This window comes from Cupressus sempervirens, chromosome 3 (genome assembly GCF_028749045.1).
Source record: "Cupressus sempervirens isolate cs-2001-9-10 chromosome 3, ASM2874904v1, whole genome shotgun sequence".
NCBI classification, from domain to species: Eukaryota; Viridiplantae; Streptophyta; class Pinopsida; order Cupressales; family Cupressaceae; genus Cupressus; species Cupressus sempervirens.
The window spans coordinates 1,055,798,829-1,055,824,882 of record NC_143120.1 but is presented as its reverse complement, the minus strand read 5'-3'; the positions used below and the strand labels follow the sequence as shown (position 1 = coordinate 1,055,824,882).

At 35.2% G+C, this 26,054-nt stretch overlaps 2 protein-coding genes across 5 annotated transcripts in view; both read left to right on the top strand.

Annotated features, from left to right (window-relative positions):
• Positions 1-26,054, top strand: part of LOC149570371 (hypersensitive-induced response protein 1-like) — a 147,763-nt gene that overhangs the window by 76,630 nt on the left and 45,079 nt on the right. The gene's annotated exons all lie outside the window — the stretch shown is intronic.
• LOC149570372 (uncharacterized) lies at positions 7,968-10,904 on the top strand. The gene is made up of 4 exons (XM_089817894.1): positions 7,968-9,272; positions 9,455-9,687; positions 9,820-10,372; positions 10,501-10,904. The coding sequence occupies exons 3-4, from the start codon at positions 10,142-10,144 to the stop codon at positions 10,627-10,629; spliced, it is 360 nt and encodes a 119-aa protein (XP_089674020.1). The 5' UTR covers positions 7,968-9,272; positions 9,455-9,687; positions 9,820-10,141; the 3' UTR covers positions 10,630-10,904.

Below are 26,054 nucleotides of genomic sequence, written 5' to 3'. Positions count from 1 at the left end.
GCTAGAGTGGGGACGTGACAGAGTTGTATCTGTGTTTAGAATGTTGCAAGCTATTAGATTGTGCGTGGAAAGATATTTGCTTCAGTCAAATTAATTGGTGTATCACCCTTTTTCTTTATTTGTGCAATATTTTCAGTCATCAGTACTTTTGTTACCTCTTTCCCTCACAAGTTTCCTTAGTTTTGATAGTTAGGTGATTCATCATACAAAATCAAATAGGAACTGACCTAGAACTTGGAGGTTCAGTCAAGTCATAGGATAACCACAACCTCTGATTGATCCCATGTTACTCCAAAATTGCTGAAGTTTGAGGACATTAGCAATATGGTGCAAAGTTTTGGAGTTAATAGTCATCTAGTAAGAGAGGTTAAAATCACGCTTCTACAAACCGTACAAAGTGGTTACGAGGGTAGTATAAGTAGCCTACGAATTGGAGCTTCTTGAAGGGAGTCAAATCGACAATGTTTCACATGTCATTTTTGAAGAAGGTAGTTGGACGTGTCATTGTGTCGAAGGAATTGCCTCCCATTGATGAAGAGGGGAAATTAATTCTAGAACTAGCTGAGATTAAGATGTTTGAGAAAAGAGGCTCAGGTCCTGCACCATTAAGTAGTTTTTGGTACGATTGAAGAATCTTCCGGTTGAGGATGCCACTTGGGAAGGTGAGCGAATTCTGGAGCATCCAAGTTTGCAATTGCTTGAGGGCAAGATACATTTAGGCCATGAGGATGTTGATGTCCCCAATATTATTGAATAATAATTTCTGTTATGTGGTCGACAATCTATGTATTTATCTCTCGGGTCCAATCTTTATTTATTTTTTTGTATAGCTTGTTGGCCTATTGGCGCTTCGTAATCCTTTGGGAAGCTTCCCCAAAGCCCTTTATAATGCTAGTTTGTAGGTTGTTGTATGCATGTGATTTGGATTATTTCTTGTATTGCGAATTCCTGTTGGAGTTAAAAGTTGTCCATTATTTTGGAAGTGCAATATCTTCCCTATTTGGCTCTTGTAGTTTCTGTGGGATTCGACCCTCACCCTATTCCATTCAATATGTTCTCTGCATTACTTTATCATATCTAGCAAATTGGAGCACCATCTTGTTTGTGAATATAATTTTTTTGTGTCCTTGGCATTTTGGTGTCTATCTTTGTTTGGCATATATCTTGTGTATTTGGCATTAAAATATTATCCTACTTTGCATTTGGTTGACGATGTTTAAGGGACATAACCTCATCCTTTGTCATTAGCAATTCACTTTCTCCCCCACCGTACAACTTGCTAGCCCCACGACTTGAAGCTATCCATTGTACGCCCTCACCTTTATCCACCGTACGCCCTTCTCTCTCAAGTACACTTCTATCCCCACACCACTTCTTCACCATACACCCACGCCAGCATATGAACAAACTATCTCCTATTGTACACTGTCATGCCCAAACTACGAGGGCAAAAACACACACAAAACTTTTTTTTTTACTCAATCTCCATTTTTTTTTATTTGCAAACCTGATTCAAAGGCTCAGCCAGGAAAGAACCAGGAAGAAAACCCGGCTTCGTTGCCATTTACAAAAAAGTTTAAAATACAATTTACAATAGGATATCGATCCCAAATTTCAACAATTGAATTGAATTTTCTTAATGACCCTCATCAAGGGATTTATAATGTTTTCTGCAACACATTCCAGAACCATGGAGGGAACAAATATCTGATCGGGTGACAACCAAGCATAACCAAGAGACAATCAAACAAGCATAATCATACATGGATTACACAATAGGATTCACAATCAATCAAAACTAGGAAAAAGTGGATTCTTCCAACCAGGAGAATTCAAGCACAACACCAAACAGATGCCCAATCGGGGCTACATACCAAGAACTTCCGTTCTTCCATTTCAACATACCATAATCATACAAGGTTTGTGTTGACAGGTAGGGGCCCATAACACCCTACCCTTTCTCCCTCTTCTCATCCTGAGAAGAGACTCTACACTGGTTGGAGTCCGACTAAACAGACCTTTCCCAAAATTGGTCACTTCTGCCCTCTCCAAGGGTGAGTAATACCAAAACACCCATATAAGAAACATCTCAAAAAAATTTCAAACATAAACATGAAAAGAAAACATCCAAAATAACATGGTTCTCAAATCTTCCCAACATACCCACAAACATACAAACATTCAAACGACAACAAGGTAGCATAAGCATGAACCAAGAATGAAATCTGAACAAGGGAGATGAGAATTCCAACCTTCACAAGGAGGTAATGGCAATGAACAAGTTTGAGTAGAGTTTCCCTTTCTTTGCTTCAACCTTCAAGAACTCCTCTCCAAATGTAGAGATTGGGTAGCCCCCTCTACTAGTCCAAGAAAGGCCTCTAAATAAGCCTCAAACTCAACCACCCAAAAGGATCAATAACTTCTCCCACCCACTTACAATTCTAGAAACTCCTAACTCAACCCATACCATGGTTAAACACTAAGAAGGAGGTGAGGTAAGGCAATCTCATGGTAACCACTTGCAATTTCGCACAAAGGTAAAATGAGACTTTTTGAGTGATCTCCAAAGTCAACAAAAGGGGCTTAGGGGTTGGAAAAGACCCCCAACCCATACCCATACCCCTTGGGTATAATTATTTCATGTTTTAAAGCCTTAGGAATAGGTTTAGAGCCACACAAAGGCTAGGAAATAATTAGGACCCACTAACAACTCTTAAAAAGCAGATTAAGCACTAAGCTAGATTAAGGATGACTAACGTCGATTAAGAACCAATTAGCAAACGGACACTAACTTAAACCGACTTAGGTCCAAAGGGTACATAGCTAACCCTAATCAGCATGTTGAGGAGCACAAACAATTCACGAGTGTCGAGCGACACTAATAGAACATAGTTACGAACATTAACATTTACTGATCACAAAGAGATACATACATACATCTCACAATACAATACGGGAATTACGAAAAACAAGGTTTCCAAAATTAGCACATAGAGATCAATTTTGTTCCTCCGTAGGGTTTCTCGGCTAAATATCTGCACACTCATTGCACACATCAGTAGTCCCGTAAAATCACATGTTCATAAATGTATACGTATCAAAAATTCACATAAATTAAAACATACATCAATAAAGGTTTTTTCATCCTACTTAATTCTTAATCATAAAGATTCCAAAAATCAATGTGTTAATTCTACATTTCTGATTTCATCAACATACATATATATGAAACATTAAATGACAATCATCAAATATATCTGAAAGTAACATCACACAACATGAAATAATAAAGTATGTTCTAAGCATCAGATAATGTCTCGACATCTCGAGTCGTGAGTATCAAAATGATAAAGTAATAACTAAGGCTACAAAGGGTCGGGGCGAGGCCTCACATACACCATCCCTACCATACTTGTACACTATTCCATTCCCTCCACATACAACTATCTTCCCACCATTCTCTCCACACCATAGGAATACGGGGACGCATTCCCTCCTTTTTAGCCCCACATCCCAAAGATGTCTCGACATTGACTATTTTCTGATTTGATTATTTATATTCAATCTTCGATTTTCCAATTCAATGCAATGTTCAAGTATTTACTCTTTTAAATGTTTATATTTTATATTGCAATACATCTTTTCATAACTAGCATTTTAAGTACCATACATATATTCTATACAACCCCTCTTGTCCCCCATCGTCGTCCCCCCACCATCCCCACATTAAGACCCTTCTATCCCCCCGTCCCAAAAACTTGTTCCCTTGTTTAGTCATGCCCCTGTCCCCCAGGGCAGTGTAACTATGCTCCATATAGATTCTGTAATAACCTCAACCGGTTATAACTTCGTCAAACACCAAATTTTATTATAATTCTGTTGTTTGACATTTCGTCAAACACCTTGCAAGCAAGCTTTCATACCACTGTAAAGACCTGAACTGACTCCCAATTTGAATATTGATGCACAATTTACTATTTGCAATATTTAAATGTTTTGAATTTTATTTTTGTATTTTCCAAGTCAGTATACGATAACATTTTCAAGAAGTTTGCAATGATGATATCAAATAGAACTTAATTGGATAAAATTCTTTGCACTTTATTTGAAGACTACAAATCAGAAATACATATTTTAATAATGGCACCTAGATTGCAGTTGAGTTTTCCAAACCGTGCCACCAAAAATGCCTTCTCCTTGATGCTGACTCAGCCGCAATGCAATGAATGTCCTTGGCCGTCCTTGAGAATGTAGAACGCTGTGTGCAAATGGCGTGCAAGGGCTGTTGCTGAGACGTGACTCCTTATAACCCTCAGTATGATTGCAAGAATGAATTGCAGGCCCCAACAAAGATACGTTAGCCTCCCAACAATCGTTCCAATACCAAATGCAGGGTGTAAAAGCAATATCAGGACCAATATAATGCTATCGTCCAATATCCTCTTAGTTATGGCTGCCACTATATAGACTTCCAGAATTAAATCGTCCACCAGTGTGGTCTTACAACAAAGAAACATAAACTCCACAATTCAAGAGTTTATCACTATTAGAATCTCCCAGCCACAATTGACACAGTCGGAGAACTCTACAATTGTTTACCTCAACACAATTGTAAATGAAGACCTTAAAAAAAATCCTTCAAACCCACAGCCAGAAGTTATGAGCAAGGAAAATATAATAGTCAAGATTATTCTCCTTAGCTACAGGAATACAGTAGGAGAATGTTGGCCAATTGTATACTTGAAAACAATTGCCAAGAACTTCTTAGACGAGACCCTTATACTTCAGCAAGGGCTCACAAGTCAGAAATGAGGAAAAAGCCACAAAGGCACAAAAAGAAAATATATATTCAAGTGTGCTTTTCTCAACAAATGGGCTTGTATTTATAATCTCCAAATTTCTTTTTGATGCCAAAGTGTAACTTCACTTAGGAAGCTTCATCACACAACATTAATTAGAAGCTTCCATTAGATTCTCTCACTTAACTTGGCTTAACTAATTAATAAATGACACTTTCCACTGATAACTCAATCTTCAAGTGAAATTATATAATAAGCCATTTAATTATTTAATAATAATTTGGCCACTAAAAATATGATAACTTCCAAAAATATTCATCATTTAAATATGCTGTCTGAAATGGGAGTCATACCTATTATTTCTCCATTTGACCAAATGCGCTCTCCAAAAAAAGACAGGGTCCATCTCGATCAACACCAACTTACCACAAATAGTAAGTACACAAAACTAAGCCCAAATGAAGTCCAATCTGATCCAAACGAAGACCAAACTGTAGCTCACTGAATTATGGAGAAGATAAGACCCTCCCAAGTCAAGCCACTACCTCAGAAGACCCTCTATCCACAATAATTAGCCTCTGAGGATCACATTAATAGGCTAATCCATGAAACTCTGATACTGATAAAAATGGGGACATTATAGTCCTCCATCCCCGAGATTGCTTGTCCTCAAGCAATCCGGCAACATAGTGAACTCTAACCTCCACTTGGATCTGAAATGAAGAATTTTGTGACATCCCTGTCGACACTGAACCAACTGCAAGCCAGCATCATCAGGACCAACCACGTCCTACAACATAGACCCCAAAACCCGTGCTGATGATGTAGAAGTCAAAATGTCACCATAAAGTAACTTCATAAAACATCTATGCATCCTCTTCTTCCTCGTTTCCGCCCACATAATATATATTGGATTGCAATCCTGATCATCACCAACAATCCTTGAAAAAGACAGCTATAGGAGAACCATATGCACTCATGCCAATTGTATCAACAATAGGTGTTGCCACATCAAAATATGTTGTCACAGGAACATCACCAACTGTCGCAACAAAAAAGTGAACTGAATTTGCAAATGGTGAAAACTGAGTCCAACTCCACTTAGGTGAGTGATTAATATCAACCTCAAACAACAAATTGTCATAAGACTGTTGCATCCATGTCAAATATAGAATTATCCATGAAGTGAACCTCACCAATACGCTGATCTGAACTATAACATGACTCTGCCTCGATACCACTCACCTCATCATCATTGACATGTGTGCTATCAATAGGGAACACATCTACAACCACTGCATGCACATTGCTAAACTCCTTCCTAGATGGCTCAATCGACATAGAAGTGGTTTATGATATGACAGTATTGTCGCATGCTTCTACTCCCACTATCGTTACATCGCTGTCAAATACATGATCTTGGGAACTCATGCCAACAACTGTATCATTTGATTCTGACATGAATTCTCGTCACATTACACCACAACCGTGTCCAACTCATGCAGTGTCTCATAAGAAATGTACCGTGCATTTGTAGCCGCAACTATATCATCACATTTCGCTCTTCGAAAAAGCGATATCATGCTCTGCTCAAATCTCGGATTTGAAATCAATTGGATCATCCGTTTGTGATTTTGATTCAGCTTAATCACCAACACATCCAACTATTTCACAATACTCCATATCTCAGATTCTCCATCCCTAGGCGGAGAAGTATGCCCTTTGCGGGTATAATGAATACCAAACCTCCTGTCACCATCCATAACACTGAAAACTGAATCACAATATCAATTAGACAATCTATGAAGTATGCACTGATCAAAATAATAACAGAGCCAATTCCTGCAGGCTAGCAGGAAACCGCTATGATACCGCTGTAATAACACCAAATGGTTATAACTTCGTCAAACACCAAATTTTTTTATAATTCAGTTGTTTGACATTTCGTCAAACACTTTGCAAGCAAACTCTAATACCATTGTAAAGACCCGAACTGGCTTCCAATTTGAATATTGATGCACAATATACTATTTGCAATATTTAAATGTTTCGAATTTTATTTTTGTATTTTCCAAGTCGGTATATGATAACATTTTCAAGAAGTTTGCAATGATGATATCAAATCAGATTTAACTGGATAAAATTCTTTGCACTTTATTTGAAGACTACAAATTAAAAATACTTATTTTAATAATGGCATTTGGATTGCAGTTAAGTTTTCCAATCCGTCCCACCAAAAATGCTTTCTCCTTAATGCTGACCTAGCCGCAATGCAATGAATGTCATTGACCATCCTTGAGAATACAAAATGCTATGTGCAAATGGTGTGCAAGGGCTGTTGCTGAGACGTGACTTCTTATAACCCTCAGTACGATTGCAAGAATGAATTGTAGGCCCCAACAAAAATACGTTAGCCTCCCAACAATCATTCCAACACCAAACGCAGGGGGTAAAAGCAATATCAGGACCAATATAATGCTGCCGTCCAATCTCCTCTTAGTTACGATTGCCACTATATAGACTTCCAGAATTAAATCGTCCACTAGTGTGGTCTCACAGCAAAGAAACATAAACTCCAGAATTCAAGAGCTGATCACTATCAGAGTCTCCCAGCCATAGTTGACACAGTCAAAGAATTCTACAATTGTTTACCTCAACACAATTGTAAATGAAGACCTCAAAAAAAATCCTTCAAACCGACAGCGAGAAGTTATGAGCAAGGAAAATATAATACTCAACATTATTCTCCTTAGCTATAGGAATACAATAGGAGAACGTTGGCCAATTGTCTTTAGCACAATTTTTAAGAACTTCTCAGACGAGACCCTTATACTTCAGCAAGGGCTCACAAGTCAAAAATTAGGAAAAAGCCATAAAGGCACAAAAAACAAATGTATATTCAAGCGTGCTTTTCTCAACAAATGGGCTTGCATTTATAATTTCCAGATTTCCTTTTGTTGCCGAAGTGTAACTTCACTTAGGAAGCTTCAGCACACAACATTAATTAGAAGCTTCCATTAGATTCTCTCACTTGACTTGGCTTAACTAATTAATAAATGACACTTTCCATTGATAACTCAATCTTCAACTTAAGTGAAATTATAAAATTAAATTATAACTTTATAATAAGCCATTTAATTATTTAATAATAATTTGGCCACTAAAAATATAACCCTCAAAATCATTGTTCGAGACTCGCCGAGTTAGACCAGGACTTTGCGAGTCTGAGGCAGAGTCCTGATTTTCGAGGCAATCTGCCTCTAGACTCGGACTCGGCCGAGTCCTGGCAGAGTCCACACGGACGCGCCGAGTCCAAGGACTCCCTAGACTTGCCGAGTCCCGATGCCAAGACTCTCACTGGCGGCTAAGAAGGAAAAAGGTAAAAAAATAAAAATGCTTTGGTTTATGTTGACCTTTTTGGTTCTTATAACATGTTATTGACCTTAAAAGGTCATTCCACCATTTGCTTATGCTCACAAGAGAGAGGAAAGAGTTAGAGAAGAATATTGGGGTTTTGAGAGAGAAATCAGCAAATCGGTTGGCTCTCCCGTATTGATTGCTAATGGTTTGTGCATCTTTGTAGCTTGCATTAAAGCATTGAAAGGAGCTTAAGGGAGCATTTGGAGGAGGTTTTTACAAACTTGCATTTCCATTGTTTGTGCAAATTTGAAGAGGTAAGCTACAAGTTGCATTTCTTTGTGTTGTTTAACTTGTTTTGTACTATGTTTTAAACTTTTCCATTCGTATTTTTTAGTATTTTTACTTCTCATTTTGTTTAAATTTGTTTGGTCTCTACTCTCTACTACTATCTACTATTTTTTACTTCTAATTTTGTTTACATTCATATTGCAGCAGGCTAGCAGCAAACACATTGAATTTTGACATTATGTCTCAGGGTGAGAAAAGTGGAACTAGGCCTCTATTTAACCCTAATGCAGACCCAAGTGCAATAGCAAGGGATAGGGCTTGGAAACATGCCATCTCGGGGCACAAAAATGAAGTTGTTACATGTTGGCATTGCGGTGTAGTGTATAATGGGGAAGGAATAAATAGATTGAAGTATCACCTAGCACATATACTTAGACGTGATGCTAAAAAATGCAAAGATGTACCCCAAGATGTTATGCGAGACATGCAAGCTCTTCTAGAGGAAAAAATGGAGAAAAGAGAATTGAAAAAGAAGCAACATGAAGAAATGACACAACTAGTCGGAGCCCAACAAGGATCTTCTAATTTTCGCTCTCCATTATCCCCTACTCCACCTACGGTTGCCACTACTTCTACGAGTGGGACCATTGGGCCTCGCATTCGTAAGCAAAGATCGACACTTGATTCCATGTTTGCTCCACGCACGGCTCCAGGTGCACAACCATCGCTTGAGGGCATGGGTTAGAACAAAGATAAACATGATTATGCAAAATTGGCACTTGGAGACTTCTTCATCTACAACAACATTTCATTCAATGCAGCAAGGTACTTAGTTATTTAAAATTGAATTTATGTCTTCTCTTGTTTTCAAAGTTTCAAGTTTCAATTTTCAACTTTCAAGAGACAATAATATTCTTATTTTGTTTATTTTAATTTGTATTTTGTTTTCAAATTTATTTATAATATACTAATTTGTTTAACTTTAAATTTTATTCTATTTGTTTTAGGTCTCCTTATTGGCAAATTGGAATCGATGCTGTTGCTGTTTATGGTCCAGGGTTCAAAGCCCCTAGTGTTGAAGAGCTAGGAGGCCCTATTTTGAACCAAAGGGTGGCTGATGTAGAAGTTGAAATCAAGGAGTAGCGTGAGGTGTGGAAGAGGAAGGGTTGCACCATCATGACTGATGGGTGGACTGATAGAAGGAGTAGAATACTCCTCAAATTTCTTGTCTCCTCATCAGGTCTGTAATTGTACTTAGAGTCTTAGACATTATAAATTTAGAAGTAGAACTTGTACTTAAGTGATTAAGTTTATAAATTATGATTCATGATTCATAATTAATCATTAAACTAATTTGTTTCTTTTTCTTTAGGTGCCACGGTTTTTTTGAAATCAATTGATGCTTCAGGAAAAACAAAGAATGTTGAATATCTTTGTGGGTAATGGATAAAGTGATAAAGGATATGGGTGAGGAGAATTTGGTGCAGATAGTTACAGATAATACAGCAAATTATGTTGCTGCAGGAAAACTTCTTATGGAGAGACACCCTCACTTATTTTGGACCCCTTGTGCTGCTCATTGCATTGATCTCATGTTAGAGGATCTTGCTAAAATACCTTGGATAAAAATAGTTATAGAGTGAGGAAGGAGTGTATGCAAATTCATATATAATCATACATGGGTCCTCAACCTCATGAGAAAACACAATGGGCAAAAGAAGTTGTCTTATCTAGGGGTCACTAGATTTGCAACCAATTTTTTAACATTGAAATCTTTGCTTGATTCAAAGGGAGGTTTGAGATGCATGTTTGTTAGTAAGGAGTGGATTGCATCATCATATGCAAAGATCATTGCGGGGATTGCTGCAGCTGATTATGTTTTTGATGAGATTTCTTTTTGGACACCGATTACTGATATTGTGATGGTAATTTTCCTTTTTGTCCTCATTTCAACTTTATTTTGTTTATGAAATTATGTTATAAATTATTGTTCATTTTAAAAAAAAAAACATAAAGCTGATTATTTCTTTTCCAACTTTCATAATGATTGCAGTTTGTAAAGCCGCTTCTTGTTCTCCTACGAACTGCTGATGGAGAGAAGCCCTCAATGGGTTACATTTATGAGGGCATGGATAGGGTGAAGGAGGCCATTCGCTCTTTTTTTTGCAGGGAATCGAGATAGGTATGGGCCTATATGGGATGTCATTGATAGATGTTGGCACAATCTACTTCACAGGCCTATACATGCAGCGGCCTACTTCCTTAATCCAACATACCAATTCAGCCCACATTTCAAGGCTGATGATGAGGTGTGGAGCGGCCTCTACGATGTTATAGAGAGAATGTCACCTGAATCAGCAGTTGGAACAGATATAGTCCGTGAGATTGAGCTGTTTAGGAAAGCTCAAGGGGACTTATTTGCACGAGAGTTGTGCAAGAAAAGTAGGATAGAATTGATGCCTGGTAAATACTAAAAATCTTTGATTCTACATCCTAGATTCCTAATTTCTAATAGTAATTCTATTACGGTATTACCATTTTAATTTGATAAATTCAAAGTTATTGATATGATTCAAAATTTTCTTGTTTCAGATGCATGGTGGGAGATGTTTGGCACAAAGGTGCCAAATTTACAGAGAATTGTGATTCGCATCTTGAGCAAGCCATCTAGTGCATCAAGATGCGAACGTAATTAGAGCCTATTTGAGCACATACACTCAAAGAAGCACAATAGGTTGGCAGTGAAAAAATTAAATGATCTTGTCTTTGTTCACTACAACCTTCGCCTTCGTCATAGACAGATCCTTGGCACCGATACATCACCGATTGTATTAGAGAATGTTGATCTTTATGCAGAGTGGAACACATAAATGGCTGATCCTATTTTCAGTGATGAAGATGTGGAGTGGGTAGATCAGGTGGATCAGGAGGTTGAGGCAGTAGCGATGGTAGTTGAGGAGGCTACGGCGCGAGGAGATAGAGTGCAGGACCCTGAGGCTAGGAGTGATGGATCCCAGTCTAATGACGAGGATTATGTGGGTGAGGATGAGGATGATGATGAGGATGAGGATGAGGTTCAGGCTCAGCCACAGACACAGGGAGAGAGGATGGCTCTAGAGTCCTCCATGACTTATCTTAGGCGCACTCGTAGGAGGACATAGACTACTATGAGCCTTAGTCTTCTAGTTGTTATTTTGATTATGATATATGTTTTGAACTTATGAATTTGATACCATGGAATTTGTAATTCATGAATATTGTAGACATTTGAGTCTTTGACACTGGAGTGACACTATATTTATTACTTTATAGTTTATAACTTTATATTGTGTTATTCAATTTTTTTCCTTCAAAAATTCACTTTTATACTTATGTGATCTATGCAAAATTGTGTATGTGTATTAAGTAGCTTCTATTTATCTCAATTACTATGCATTTGATGTTAATTGACTAAAAGATACATGAAACAATCTTAAAATCCTTAAAAATCTTTGAATTCCATGGGTTTTTCAATTTTTCGAGTCCTTGTCGAGTTCGAGTCCGAGTCGGATTTTGACCTTTCCGAGTCAGAGGCGAGTCCGAGTCTTGTAACTATGCTCAAAATACTCGTCATTTAAATATGTCGTCTGAAATAGGAGTCATGCCTATTATTTCTCCATTTGACCAAATGTGCTTTCCAAAAATAGAAAGGGTCCATCTTGATCAATACCAACTTACCACAAATAGTAAGTACACAAAACTAAGCCCAAATGAAGTCCAATCTGAGCCAAACGAAGACCAACATGTGGTTTACTGAATTGTGGAGAAGATAAGACCCTTCCAAGTCAAGCTACTACCTTAGAAGACCCTCTATCCACAATAATTAGCCTACAAGGATCACATTAATAGGCTAATTCATGAAATTTTGATACTGACAAAAATGGTGATATTACAGATTCCCTCCTACACTCAACCTTCTGTACGCTTCCCACATTTAGCCTTTTGTACGAAATTTGCACTTTATAGTTCCTATATTTAGCCCTTCTTCATATAAACCATATTATCCATTTGACAACAACTCTTCCTCTAGCCGTTAGGAACATTACAGTAAGGTCATTTAAAACAATATGATTGCAATCCTTGTAGAGGGCTTCTGATGAGATTCATGATTGAACTTATCCACTCTTGACTAGGAATAGGCAAGAAATAGAACCAGATCAAGGTATCTTCATCTTTCACATATGAGAATGATGACTTCTTCCCAATGCTTGAGGACACCAAACTCCCACAAGGTAGAGGGTTTCCTTACGCGACAAATGAGATTAACCTCAAGCTTTTGTTTCATTACCCTAATATTCTCACGAGCACCTTTTTGAATCGTGTTTGTGGTCCTAATTACTTCTTTAATGGAAAAAATATCTCTATCGTATTTCTTTTCTACCCTTTGATGAACTCCTCTACTCAGCGGAAATCTTGGAGGCATAACTTCAAACACTGGACTATGATAATTTGAAGAAGATCAAATACCATCATGATAAGTATCTTGCCCAGTGGTCATTACAAATTGACAAGCGGTTTGTGCTACTTATATTTTTTCCTTTGAGGCATCATGACTCCAAGGGCTCCGTCCTCCATGCCTCAAAACATTACCTAATTGTGTTGAATTTCATTTCCACAGTGGACTCTGCAATTGAATGTAACTATTGCATGCCTAATAGTATGTTGATTTGTTCTATATTGTGTCAAAGAATTCATTCACACCTTGTGTCTACACAATGTGATGACGAGCAATAGTGCCTCAATAATGCAAGGAATGGTGAAGCAATCTTGTAATATCTCATCCTTTGTCAATTCTCCTTCATACATTCAAGGGTGGAAAACCTATTTGTAGCTTGATTTCAAAAACAAAAACACCACACTATGTGCGGCTAAAAATATTCAATACCAAAATGCCATCTACCTTACCACCTTCTAATATTGAATATTTTATTGTCTTACATATATTACCAGCTTTACTAGATTATAGTCTAAATTAGGCACCACGACCTTGTCTTTGAGTTTAGAACTTAGCTTCAAGGAGTGGCCCATGACTTTCAAGCGTTGAACTTTCAGAACTTTGTTAGAATTAACAACATATTCCATATGATTCTTCACAAGCTTATCCAAATGCATGAGATGAAAATCTCGTAAGGAATAATCATATTCATCCCAACAAAACCCTTATCTTTTCTTATATCTTAAATGTTATCAGGATCCTATGTGAATCAACAAATTTGAATTTATATGTTACTGAACCACTCAAAGATTAGGCTGATTTCAGATATGAAACATCATAGAATCAGAGTTTACATGGAATTGGGTAGGTGTCATGTCCCCTATTTTTACCCTTTAGAATTAAAAAAATAATAATAATAAAGAACAACATAAGGAGTCTAATAATAAATTATATTATAATTTATTAAATTTAGTGTTAATAAGAGAACGTGATAGGAATAAATGATATAATAATATAATATATAATAATACGATATATTATTATATTATATTATTAATAAAAGATTTAAATATATAAATATCAAACTAAGAGGTATTATTATTATTAACCATATTATTAAAAGTACAATATCTTCATATTTGAATGGAGGAATGACATACTAATCAATCTAATTTTTAATCAAATGATTAACAAATTATATATTATCAATATAATAAAATTATAATCTATAATTTGAAATAGACAATGATATAATTTTCAATACTTAATTAATTGTACTTGATTATATAAAGAGACAAGGGGTGTGTCTCTTAGAAGTATGAAGAATTCATATAAATAAAAGAGGGAGACTTTACGATAAGAGGGGGGAGATAAGTAATCATTATTCAACCCAGAAACTTTACAGTGAGCAGGTGCGTTGAAGGAAAGGGGAGAATTTGAGGTTTGCGGAGAATATAAATCAATGGAAAATCCCTTACTCAGAATTTACGTGGAAGCAAAAGACGGGTGAGGAAGGGAGCCATCGGGGAGCTTATATTTTCAAACAGGAATCATTAAAAAGGAGGAAGAATAAGCGTTGCGAGTAGAACGGACATTCAGGAGAGAAGAAGCAACGCTACAGACATAAGAAAATAGGACAGAGAACAATTAAACAAATATCATCGAACATCCCAGTTACAAGATAAGACATATCAACAACAACAATGAATCCAATGCAAGTAATCAGAAACTAAGTGATTTGAAGGATAGACAAGGTACAAATGAGGTCGTAGATTGACTTAAAAACTGAATCGCATAGAGTCGAGGAAGAATAATGGAGTTTAAGCAGCACAAATCATTCCTATTCAGTAAGAAAATATATATGAGTTGATACACTCGGATCAATGCCAAGAATAAATCGCATAGGAGAAATACACACACAACAGACACTAACTTCGTTGGAAAACCTGTATCAGCACCAGCAAAGATAAAACAACACATTGAAATCTTTGATCTAACATCAGCTTTAAGAGTCATATAACCATTCATGGATGAAGAATTGTGAAAGAGTATATGTAATCATTCTTTAGAATCACAAAAGACAATAACCTGTCTTGGATAAAAGAGATCACAGACCACTCAAGGAGTTACACCAACAATTGTGGAGATCAGAAAGGCACCGTAGACCACACAGCATAGCAGTTTGAAGTGAAGAATATACAATAGCAGTATATCCAACATAATATATGAGTATTATCCAACTTTCTTATTCAAGTAATTCATATCTACTATATTAACAAGGAAATCGATTGGTTAATGTTCAGAATTCTAAGATCATCGAGACAGGGGACATTATAGTAGGGTTTAGAAAGTTTGTGTCTGAATTGTTTGATGCTTCTACCAGCCAAACCTCGACAATTTTAATGCTTAAGTGACTTTTCTGAACAAAATCCAATTCGATTCTATAGTTGGGCTTCTTTTCCCACAAATTTTGTTAGCTTCTTGACCTTGGAAAAAACCTCGATTATTCCTAAAAACTAAAAACCCGAATTCAATTATTATTGAGAGTTGAAAAATCTTGAATTCCATTAACGAATTATGCACTTGTTGAAGTGAAATAAGGTTTTGAAATATTTTGGTAGAACCTTTTCTACATTAGGGAATCAAAACTTTAGTTTGAATATTTGTTTTAGATAGAAGTATGAATCCAAAAAAAATAGTTTTATAGTTAATTATTGACAATATATATATTTTTTGATCGATAAGAGGCCGAAGCCAAGATTAATTATTATGTATTATTATTAATTATTATTTTATTAAGCACGGGTAGATTCGAACCCAAGACCTCTTCGATAAATTTACTTGTGTTGTAGGCTCTTGCCTATTATTGACAATATTATTAATTATTATATACTATATAATATTTTTATGTTTTAGCTAAATTTATATTTATTATTATAGTATTAAATTAGATATAAAATGAGAAATAGTTTTAAAATTTAAACTAGTATATACTATATTAGTATATTGCTTATTAAACTACATATTAATAGTTTTGTAATGAAATAATAAAATAATAATCATATAAAATTGAAAAAATATAAACAAAAATTTCTATATATTGTACAACATTGTTAAAAAACTTATTTTTAAGTCATACTATATATATATATATATATTAATGAATTTTATATGTTCTTTGTATGGATATATCCACCTCTTCAAAAAAATTCTGGTGTATTGGTCTACCGCATTGATGTACCTACACTCAATTTTGATTCAACTACTTAATCGAAGAATCTATATGCTCTTTCCCATGAGTTGTATTCTTCACCTTTTCACCTTTTTAAAAATGCTTCCCATGATGACAAAAATATCTTACTGACATAGTATGGAACAATAAATCTGAAATATGATTATATTTTTCTTACATTGGGCTATTCTCAAAGTTATCACCTTTTCTTGTAATAGAAATTGTTGGGAAATCAAACACCACCATCTTTGTCTCTCGAAATTTTCAATTTAGGATCAACCAAAACATTTTGTCAAATTGCTTGCTTGGCAACATGACTCCTCAAAATAATCACACATGGCAATAATTTACTCTTCAGAAGATCGAATAGGGGTTCATGGATTATCATAACTTTTTTCATCTTGGGCTTTTTGATTTCAACAAGTGATGCTCTTTATACCTCAATTCTATCAACATTTAATGACATATACACTAGCTAGAAGTCAATAAAACACCTTTTGATAAGGAATCCTACCATCATCTCATCTTGTATTGTATAAACTTTCTATTGTTGCTCAATGGTTTATTCTGTAGCAATGTTTTGTGGTTTTGATTTGGTAAATTATAATTTTTTCTTTTTTCTTTCTCAACCTCCTTTTGTATTTATATAAGCCTCTTTTTACTTGGATACCTCACTTCAAGTAACTCCTAATAATCATCAAATAAATTTCAGACTTAATTCTATTAGACATCCTCGATACTTGTCAAGGATTTTTAGTGTCTTAAACAGGTACCTTTCTTAGCCCTTACATATTTTCATAAACATCTCTTGAATAGGATCTATATCTTCTTCCCTTTGTAAGAATTTTGCTTGAATAAATATAGGTCATTTGTGCTGATCCATATTAGGCTGGCAAGATTATGACCCTGATAACACTATAATGGTCCCCATTAGAAAGCCTTAGGAAATAGATGCTAAACCCCAGTGAAACAAATGCTGATCAACAATATCATATTGAACATGTGCACAACTAAATATATTTGTTATTATAAACAAACAAGAGGGTTAGTATGTGTTAAGTTTTGATTAGATTTGTGCTTTCTATATGAGATAATGTTATATTTATCTCTGTTGCAGCACTTAATTTCTATGTGTTTCAAGTTACACTTCCAATGAATATATATATATATATAGAGAGAGAGAGAGAGAGAGAGAGAGAGAGAGAGAGAGAGAGAGAGAGGGTATCTTTGTCTCTATTTATATATGTGTGTGTGTGAGTATATAAAGAGGCATCTTTGTCTTTGTCTCTCTATGTATTATATATATATATATATATATATATATATATATATATATATATGATATGAAGAGGCATGTCTCCCGTAGAGACATGTCTCTTGTTAATATCTTAACTCACATTAATTATTGCTTTAACATATATCACAAATAATACTTGCTCAATGTATTATCATGATTATGATAATAATTTTATATATAGATAATATATATACATGTATAATATATCTTATATATATAGTATACATATATATCTATTATATAGAGAGATAATATATATGTACATATAATATATCTCATATATATTTATAATATCATATACATATATATGTACTTAATGTTGGATGGATATTTTGCAATCGATAGTTTTGGGTAAAAATCCAGTCGCAAAATAGGATGACCAGCCACAATATGTGAGACAGAGTCTCTCCTACCTTAAAGGGAAGGCTTCCCCTTCTCACTATTCCTTGGATCAACTCAAGGTAAGCAAGAAGTCGAGAGATTTTTAAAAAATGGTTGTTATCAATATCTTGTCTTCTTATCTTTCAAGAAAGAATCCACATACTCGTGGAGCGAGTAATGAGTAGGGTGAATCTCTAACTACACTTCTATCAAGAGCTGAAAATAGTGACACCGATAAACCTTTACGTTTAAGTCTAGTCGTACTTCTATATGGAAAAAGCTTTACAATTAGGGGCACAAAGACTCCTAAAAGTAAGACTACTTAGCTATTTTGCGAATTAAGAAGAAAATATAAGTTACAGACAAAGCTTCTAGCTATACACTTCCACAATTGCTCCTGGTCAAAGCTCTGACTCCAATTGCTTCTTAACTCTTTTCTATTCAATTCACGAGATACAATTACCAATAACACAAGATAACATGAATCAAAGACAACTTAGATGAATTATAGACAAAGCTTACAATTCACACAAATAACAATCTCACTTAATCAAAGTTTAGTTTCAAATGCTCTTTTGTATTCACTTTCTTTCAAAATAGTGCTTATACAAACAAAGTTCTGCTGGCACAATTTCTCTAGAGCTCTCTTGAATAAAAGATAATGATGATTTTACAATGAGGGGTCTCTCCTTTATATAGGCACAGGAGTTGAGAAAAAGATGGAGGAGAAAGTGGGAGCAACTCAACTAACTTTAACTTAGTCTAACTATAGAAAATAAAAGGTTACATGCAACTACACATGCAACTCGCATTACATCCTTTTACATACGCGTAACTTGCATTACATGTAATTACACATCTTCATGTAATGCATCTTCTACAACTACTAACATAAAACAAAACAACAATCTTAGAGATTGTTTCTTAGTGCCTTGAATTTGACAATGATGTCACGCACTGTGGGAAGATCAACAATTTCCATGGTTTTCGATATGATTTCAACTCTCACTGCATTTGCATATGCTGATTGCATGACTTTGGAATTGCTGCTGTATTATCTAACAAGTGTTTTGTCAAGGATTTAACTTGTTCATCGTGTCCTACCCAAAATCTTCATAATCTACATCAACATTGATCCTGATTGTATATTCGGAAGTCACTCTCTCTGCTGCCAAAAGATTACCAAAATCATCAGTAACACGGCATCCCATCTGTTCCAAATCACAAGTAACACTTGTTTCAATTGCTTGACAATCTCTTAAGGTCACCTGTAACTTTGTGATCAGCTTCCTTAGTGTCTCCTCTTTGTAACCAATGAGCCCTTGAAATCTGAAGAACATTTCAGATGATGGAGGAATATCACATGAGACCATAGCATCTAGATTAAATTTTATCATTTCATCCCAATCATCAAGAATTTCTTTCAGGTTATTCTACTTCCAAAGTCAAAGAAGAAATCAAGTTTTGTTCCATTTCATTCATCTCTTTGACACATCTAAGAACTGCAAATGTCTCTGTGATGGCTCGAACTTCTTCATAAATGATTTCTTGTATCCAAGACTTAGCAGCTTCAATCAGTTTTATTTCTTTAGATGTTTGAGACATAACAACAACACCTTGAGAAGATTGTTTCTAAATAACCTCATTCAAACGAGAGATCTCCTGTTTCAGCCGATTCTTCTTTTCCCAAAGATCATGATTACTTTTTGATACATTTGTCAATGCATCCTGAGCATCTTGTAAGCAACCCAAATGTGATTGCTTTCCAACTTTAACCTTAGTAATCTTGTAGTCAGAATGAGTAAGTTTTTCAATAGGTTTATTTACCAAGGGCTCAACAATCTCAACAAATTTGGTTTTATCAGAATCAACCAAAATTGTGGAAACAATCTTATCTTTCAAGGATTTAGATTTAGTCTTCTTAACAGGAAGATTTTCAGGAGGAACAACCACTTTCCTTCTCTTTGTTGTTATTTTACTCAACCATGTAGGTAGGCTGAAACTTTCATCTGCAGAAGCAGACACAGTTGCGACCATTGGCATTGATCCAGATTGTATATCTGTAGTGACTGCGCAAGATCCAGTTTGTACAGATGAAGGCATAGGAGCATGCTGAGAAGATTTCATCATGAAAAGCTCGAATCTTGTCAAAGATCTATCAAGTTGGGAAACTTGACCACTGGTAAGAGTAAAAAAATGTTCAAACGTATTTGCTAAGTGATCATATTGTTCATGTGCAGGAGCATGAGGAGCAACAAAGGAAATAGGAAGAGCCATGGTATTACTCTCTGAGACTGGAATGGAAGGAGTGAAAACAGTGGAAAATGAATGCACATCATCATCAACCTTATGCAAAAAGGGTTCTTCATGTATCGAAGATGTATAGGCTTGTGTAGACTTTGGAGGAGATGTGATCATGATTTCCCCTTTTTCATGTGAATCTTCTTTTTCAGATTCTATTTCCAAATCCTCCTTTGATTTTGCCACTAATTTTTGAATTGGCTCAGGAACTTGAAATGATTTATTTCCTCTTCTGCCCTTAAATTTGAATTTAAAGGAACCCTTGGCACTTGAAGATGAGGCACCATCTTTCCCTGTAATCTCCAATTGTGATTTCCTACTAGGAGGACCAAAACTACCACAATCCAAGCCCATCATAGGATTTACTCTTTTAAGGCCTTTACTTTTCAACCATTTATTAATATTTACCAAGATGGATGGATTGAAATCTATCCATGATAGATGTACCTTCCTTTTGTTGCCATTGGATAGGAAAAGGGCATTTCTTATCAAAGCCGGCTTGATGAAACTCCGGATCAAGGATGTTGCCATCATCTTCAAGTTGAAAATCTGAGGGGATTTCCAACATGTTAAGATCAATTATCTGCTGCAAGGTTAATCGACAGTAATCCATCTTCATGATGTCAAGCTCTGTCCTCATATCTATCCAAATATCTTCAATGCGATGAACATGAGTGTAGACTCTTTTTATCTGAAAATTCATCTCGCAATAGTCAAAATCAAATCTGGCCTTGAATTTCTTCAAGGTGATCAATTGCAATTCTTCTTCCATATTCTTTGCTTTAGGCGCATAAATAATTGAATAATTGCCAATAGCCAAAGGCTTAGTTGAGGTAATGCCAAAACTACGCCTATGTGAAGCATGCTGATCACTCTGGACGTCCATGAGTTGTCTAGCTAGCTCCATCAGGATGATTCAATCTGTAGCATACCTAGGTAAGGTATATAGTTCTCCCTTGAAATATCCAACTCTCAAGTATGTGAAAGTAGGAAATTGAAGAAAAATACACTCGTATTGGTTTACCTTCTCCCATGCTACATTAGATACTCTTTTCATAACCAACTGCTTATCAAACAAGCACTGGAAATGTCCAAAGAAGGCATCTTGGACCCTTCTGTAATGGAACTTACTATTTGCCAAAGTGATTTGGTCATAGTAGTGCCAAATATGAACTTGAAGACGATCTCCTTTGGTAGAAAGACCAGAGAAAGATCCCATAGCAACAGCGATGTAGACTAGATAAGAATTCATGTAGAAAGGCACTGATGTTCCCACATTACATATCTGCTGGCAGAGTGCAGTACTGATAAGTTCTCCCCAAAAGATGTGTTCTTTATTCTCCATAATTTGAAACATGAACTTATACATCCATGGCTCAAAATCAATAGAATCTTTAAGGCCAAAAATTTTGCTGAGAAGGATGATGAGATCATTGTACTCTTGTTTGAAATTTGACTGATGAACAGTCTTTGACCATCTGGAAAAATTGCTTCTTTTATTGTCTAAGCAGTAAAGGTTGACATACTTCTGATAATTACTTTTTTGCTCATTCCAACAAGCCAATGATGATTCTTTAGTCAAATCAGCACATTCTGATTTATGCGAAACCTTGAAGATTTGTTCTATAACCTTAGGATCTAGGCTAATGATAACCTTGCCATCAGCATCTTTGATAGTTTTTTTTTTGGGAGTAAACCGCCGTGCACATCCATAAATGAAGTCAGGTTCTATAGCCGCCATAGGAAATGTGGATACCAAATGAATGTTGCTTCTCCTAATGTGCTTAATTTCATGACTAGCCAAGGCTTCAACTCTTTGTAGAAAATTAGCCACGTCTACATGACCAATCTTCGTGTCCAACACGTTATCCAAAATAGATATGACTGAAGAAGTTGCATGAGCCAATTCTTTATCATATTGATATTTCATTTTGCCTTTGGACTTGGATGGCGAGGACATATCTTGTGCTTGTGCTGCAACACAAAAATCCCAAAACATAAATACGCCATCAAAAGGAACCTCCATAGAAGTGAATTCCGGATCAGCAGTGAAGATTCGAAAATGGATTGGAGACTTTACAAATTTGTCAAAGTAACTTCAAATAGAAAGCATATGCATATGCAATGGAACGGAAAGCGAAATGAAATGAACGGAAAACGGAATGAAATGATATGAAAGTGTGAAAATGGAAGATGAAATGAAATGGAATGAGAATATGTGAAAGCGAAATGCATGGGAATGCGTGCAAAAATGAAAATTGTTGATTTCAAAAGTGACTTAGTGTTTTCAAGGCATTATTACATGAAAAATGAATACATGTAATTGCAACATGTAATCGGAGGTGGAGGATGAAATGAGATGCAAATGCGAGTGAAGGATACACTTTACATGTATGTACGAATGAAGTTCAAGATGTAAAGCATGGAATGATGCAGAAACATTTATTTACTCATGTAAGCGCAAATGCATATGAAGAGATGGAAATGAAAAATGGAGGTGAGATAAAGAGTTTTATAATCACTTTTGGGGAAAAGGAGAAGTCAAAGTACACGGAAAATGAAAATGACATCTTTTAGACTTTCCAAAATGTGACTTTTAATCAAAATCAGACCTTTTAGATGCAATTACACATAAAACATTTCGTGTAATCGTGTTGTGCGAATGGAAGCAAAAAGTGAGATGAGTGAAAATGGAAGTGGAAAATGGGATTACATGCATGTACGGATGGCGAATAGAATGAAAAACATGTAATCGCATTTCGTTGAGTGAAAGATGAAGTGTAGTGACATAGAAATGGTATGTGAAAGATGATGATGCTTTTGCATGAAAAGAAGCAAAAACAAGTTTTTGGGAAAAAACTTGTAATTTCTCAAAGTGGAGAAAACTGGCAAGCAAGCGCAAAACACAAAAAACAATAGAAACAACGTACCTTAAAAAAAAACTCAAACATGCCAAGATGCAATGCACTTCAAAGCTCAAATTCGAAATTGGGACTTGGGAAAGAACCAAAAACATGAAAATGAATGAAAACTTCATATTTAAAAGAAAAATGCACTTTCTATGGCAAAGATTTTCACAAATGGCAACCATCTAGTGATTTCATGCATAAATCAGCAAGATAAGCATGAATTAAATTGCAAGGAGGAAGAAGTCCACTTACATTAAGATTGAGTGCCAAGAATGAAGGAAAAAGATGCTCCAATGTTGAAAATTTCTCCAAAAATGGTAAGACTTTTTTCAACCTTGAAAATTCGAATGGGAAAGGGCAGCAAACAAGGAGAATTTGTTGGAAGATGCCAAAATGTGCCCTAAAAGCACTCCATATTCCAACATTTTGAAGATTTATGCTTGCAACACGGTTTTGGTAAAAAATGATTTTTTGAGTGCCAAGAATGAAGGAAAAAGATGCTCCAATGTTGAAAATTTCTCCAAAAATGGTAAGACTTTTTTCAACCTTGAAAATTCGAATGGGAAAGGGCAGCAAACAAGGAGAATTTGTTGGAAGATGCCAAAATGTGCCCTAAAAGCACTCCATATTCCAACATTTTGAAGATTTATGCTTGCAACACGGTTTTGGTAAAAAATGATTTTCATAATGTTGCAAGATCAAAACGTTTTGATCATCAAACCTCAAAACATGAACTCCAATGCAATGCAATCCCCAAAAGATGCCAAAACAATTTGGTTAGGAGGAAAAACATGCACTAAAAATGGATTTTTTTGCATATTTCTCCAAAAACATGATCCATCATGAAAGTTTCAAAAACGTTTTTGAGGCAAATGAATCCATTTTAGAAGCAAGGAAACTCAATGCCATGCAAAAACATTTCAAATGGAACAAATTCCATGCAAATCCATTGAGTAAAACTCAAGTTATGAGAAAAAATGAAGGAATTTTGGAGTTTTTCTTCAAAAACGTGCCCTAGGATTGATCTTCAAAAACAAATTTTCAGCATGTTAAATCCACTCTTGATGCAAAGAAATTCATCACCAAGCAAAAATGCCTTGAATGAAGACGATTTCATGAAAATCCACGAAGAAAATCTCAAGATATGAGGAAAATTGGATTCTTGAGGAGCAAGTGCATATTTTCTTCCAAAATCGGACCTTTTTAGGGACATAACACACTTAAAAATATGCTTTCCTCCAAAATTGGACCTTTTGGAGTCATATGCACATTGTAAAATATGCCTTCAAGTGAAATCACACTTTTTAGAGTGCATAACATGTTTTAAAATATGCTCTCAAGTGAAATCGGATCTTTTGAGGTCATTTGCATATTTTAAAGTGTATCTCACCTTTTAGATGCTTAGGCATAAAAACTTTACTTTTCATGTCATAGCATCAAAAAGGTCCACTTATTGTGAACTCTTGATGTAATGACATGAAAAGTGTCCTCCAAAGTGAATTTTATATGCAATGGCATGTAAAAAGTCCACTTTTCATAGTTTTTACATTATGAAGCCTTTTAGTCATTTAATTCACTTAAAATTATAAAAATGTCACCAAATGGGTCAAAAACAATATTCATTTATCATATTAAGGAATATAATACATAAACATCATTTTAAAGTAACATTTGAATAAGTATTTGATTTTTAAAACCAAAAATTAAAGTGAAACTATATAGTTATATAGTTACTTTAAGCTAACTCAACTTAAAATTATAACATAAAGTGCACTATAGTCACTTTAAGTTATAATTTAAAAGTAAAAATAACTTAAAAACATAACAAAAAATGAATATAATGTTATATTTTTCAAAAATTAAAATTGAAAATATAACATCATATTTTTAATTCGTGCTGTTGCACCTAAACTGTCCACTTTTGAGGCACTAAAACAGGCATAACTCTTGACTGACAACTCCGATTGACCTCTAGGTTAGACCGAATCGAAGGGGAAATCGAAAGGCATGACATGAGCAAAACCAAAGGACTAAAAACAAACAAACGCAAAGTCAAAAGCACATAAAGGATGATGAAGGCTTCAAAAATCAAGCAAAGGCTCGACAAAAAACAAAACAAAAAAGACTTGACGAAGGCCTTCAGTAAAATAATTTGATATTTGAATTGAAATTAAATCAATCGATCAACATTAAACAATTAAAAATCAAATTCAAGCTTAGAGAAACACGAAACTAGCTTGGAAAAGTTTTGTGCTGTTACCAACATTTTGTGGTGACAAAATGCAGGACAATACTTAATAATTTATTATCAATAATAATAATGCTCTATGATAATAATAGTGAAGGAGAGATATCAAATGTTTAAGGCCGATAAGCCATTCAACATCGGTTAGAATCATCTAACCAAAGCTACAATCATTAACACTCCCTGTTAGCTAGGGAGGACGATTTCTATCCAAATAAACAACACACTATACTATTGTTACCACATAGTAACATCAAGAGTATTGTATGCCCAAGAGTATCAACCATATGATATTCACCATACTCCCATCTTTTCTTGTATGGGTACTGACATTACGTCTCATGATGTCTACTAGAGAAGATATTTGGTCATGGTGTCTCTACTAATACTACATTTCATAGTATTTGCCCATGGTTGATATTTGGTCATGGTTAACTAGTAATCATAATAATTTATCTCCCGATCAAATCAACCCGACTTAAGTTATAACATTAACACTCCATTTTACCTAGGGAGGAATGTCTATAAGATCAACACACTATGCTCTCGAGTAATGAGAGAGAAATATCATCTCAATATGATATTCTAGAAGATGGTGTGATGAAGACTAATATAGATCCATTATTTAGATGTTACCTTACAATATCATCAAAGTATGGTATATACAAGAATATTGTCCATAAGAGATTCACCATACTTATATTTTCTTCAGTATGTGCACTAGCATCAAGTCTCATGATTCCTACCAAGGAAAATATTTGCACGTGG

Coding starts and splice junctions, on each gene's coding strand:
- LOC149570372 (XM_089817894.1), top strand. CDS start 10,142: ATGAGAAAACACAATGGGCAAAAGAAGTTGTCTTATCTAGGGGTCACT. Junction 10,373..10,500: donor CGATTACTGATATTGTGATG/GTAATTTTCCTT, acceptor TAATGATTGCAG/TTTGTAAAGCCGCTTCTTGT.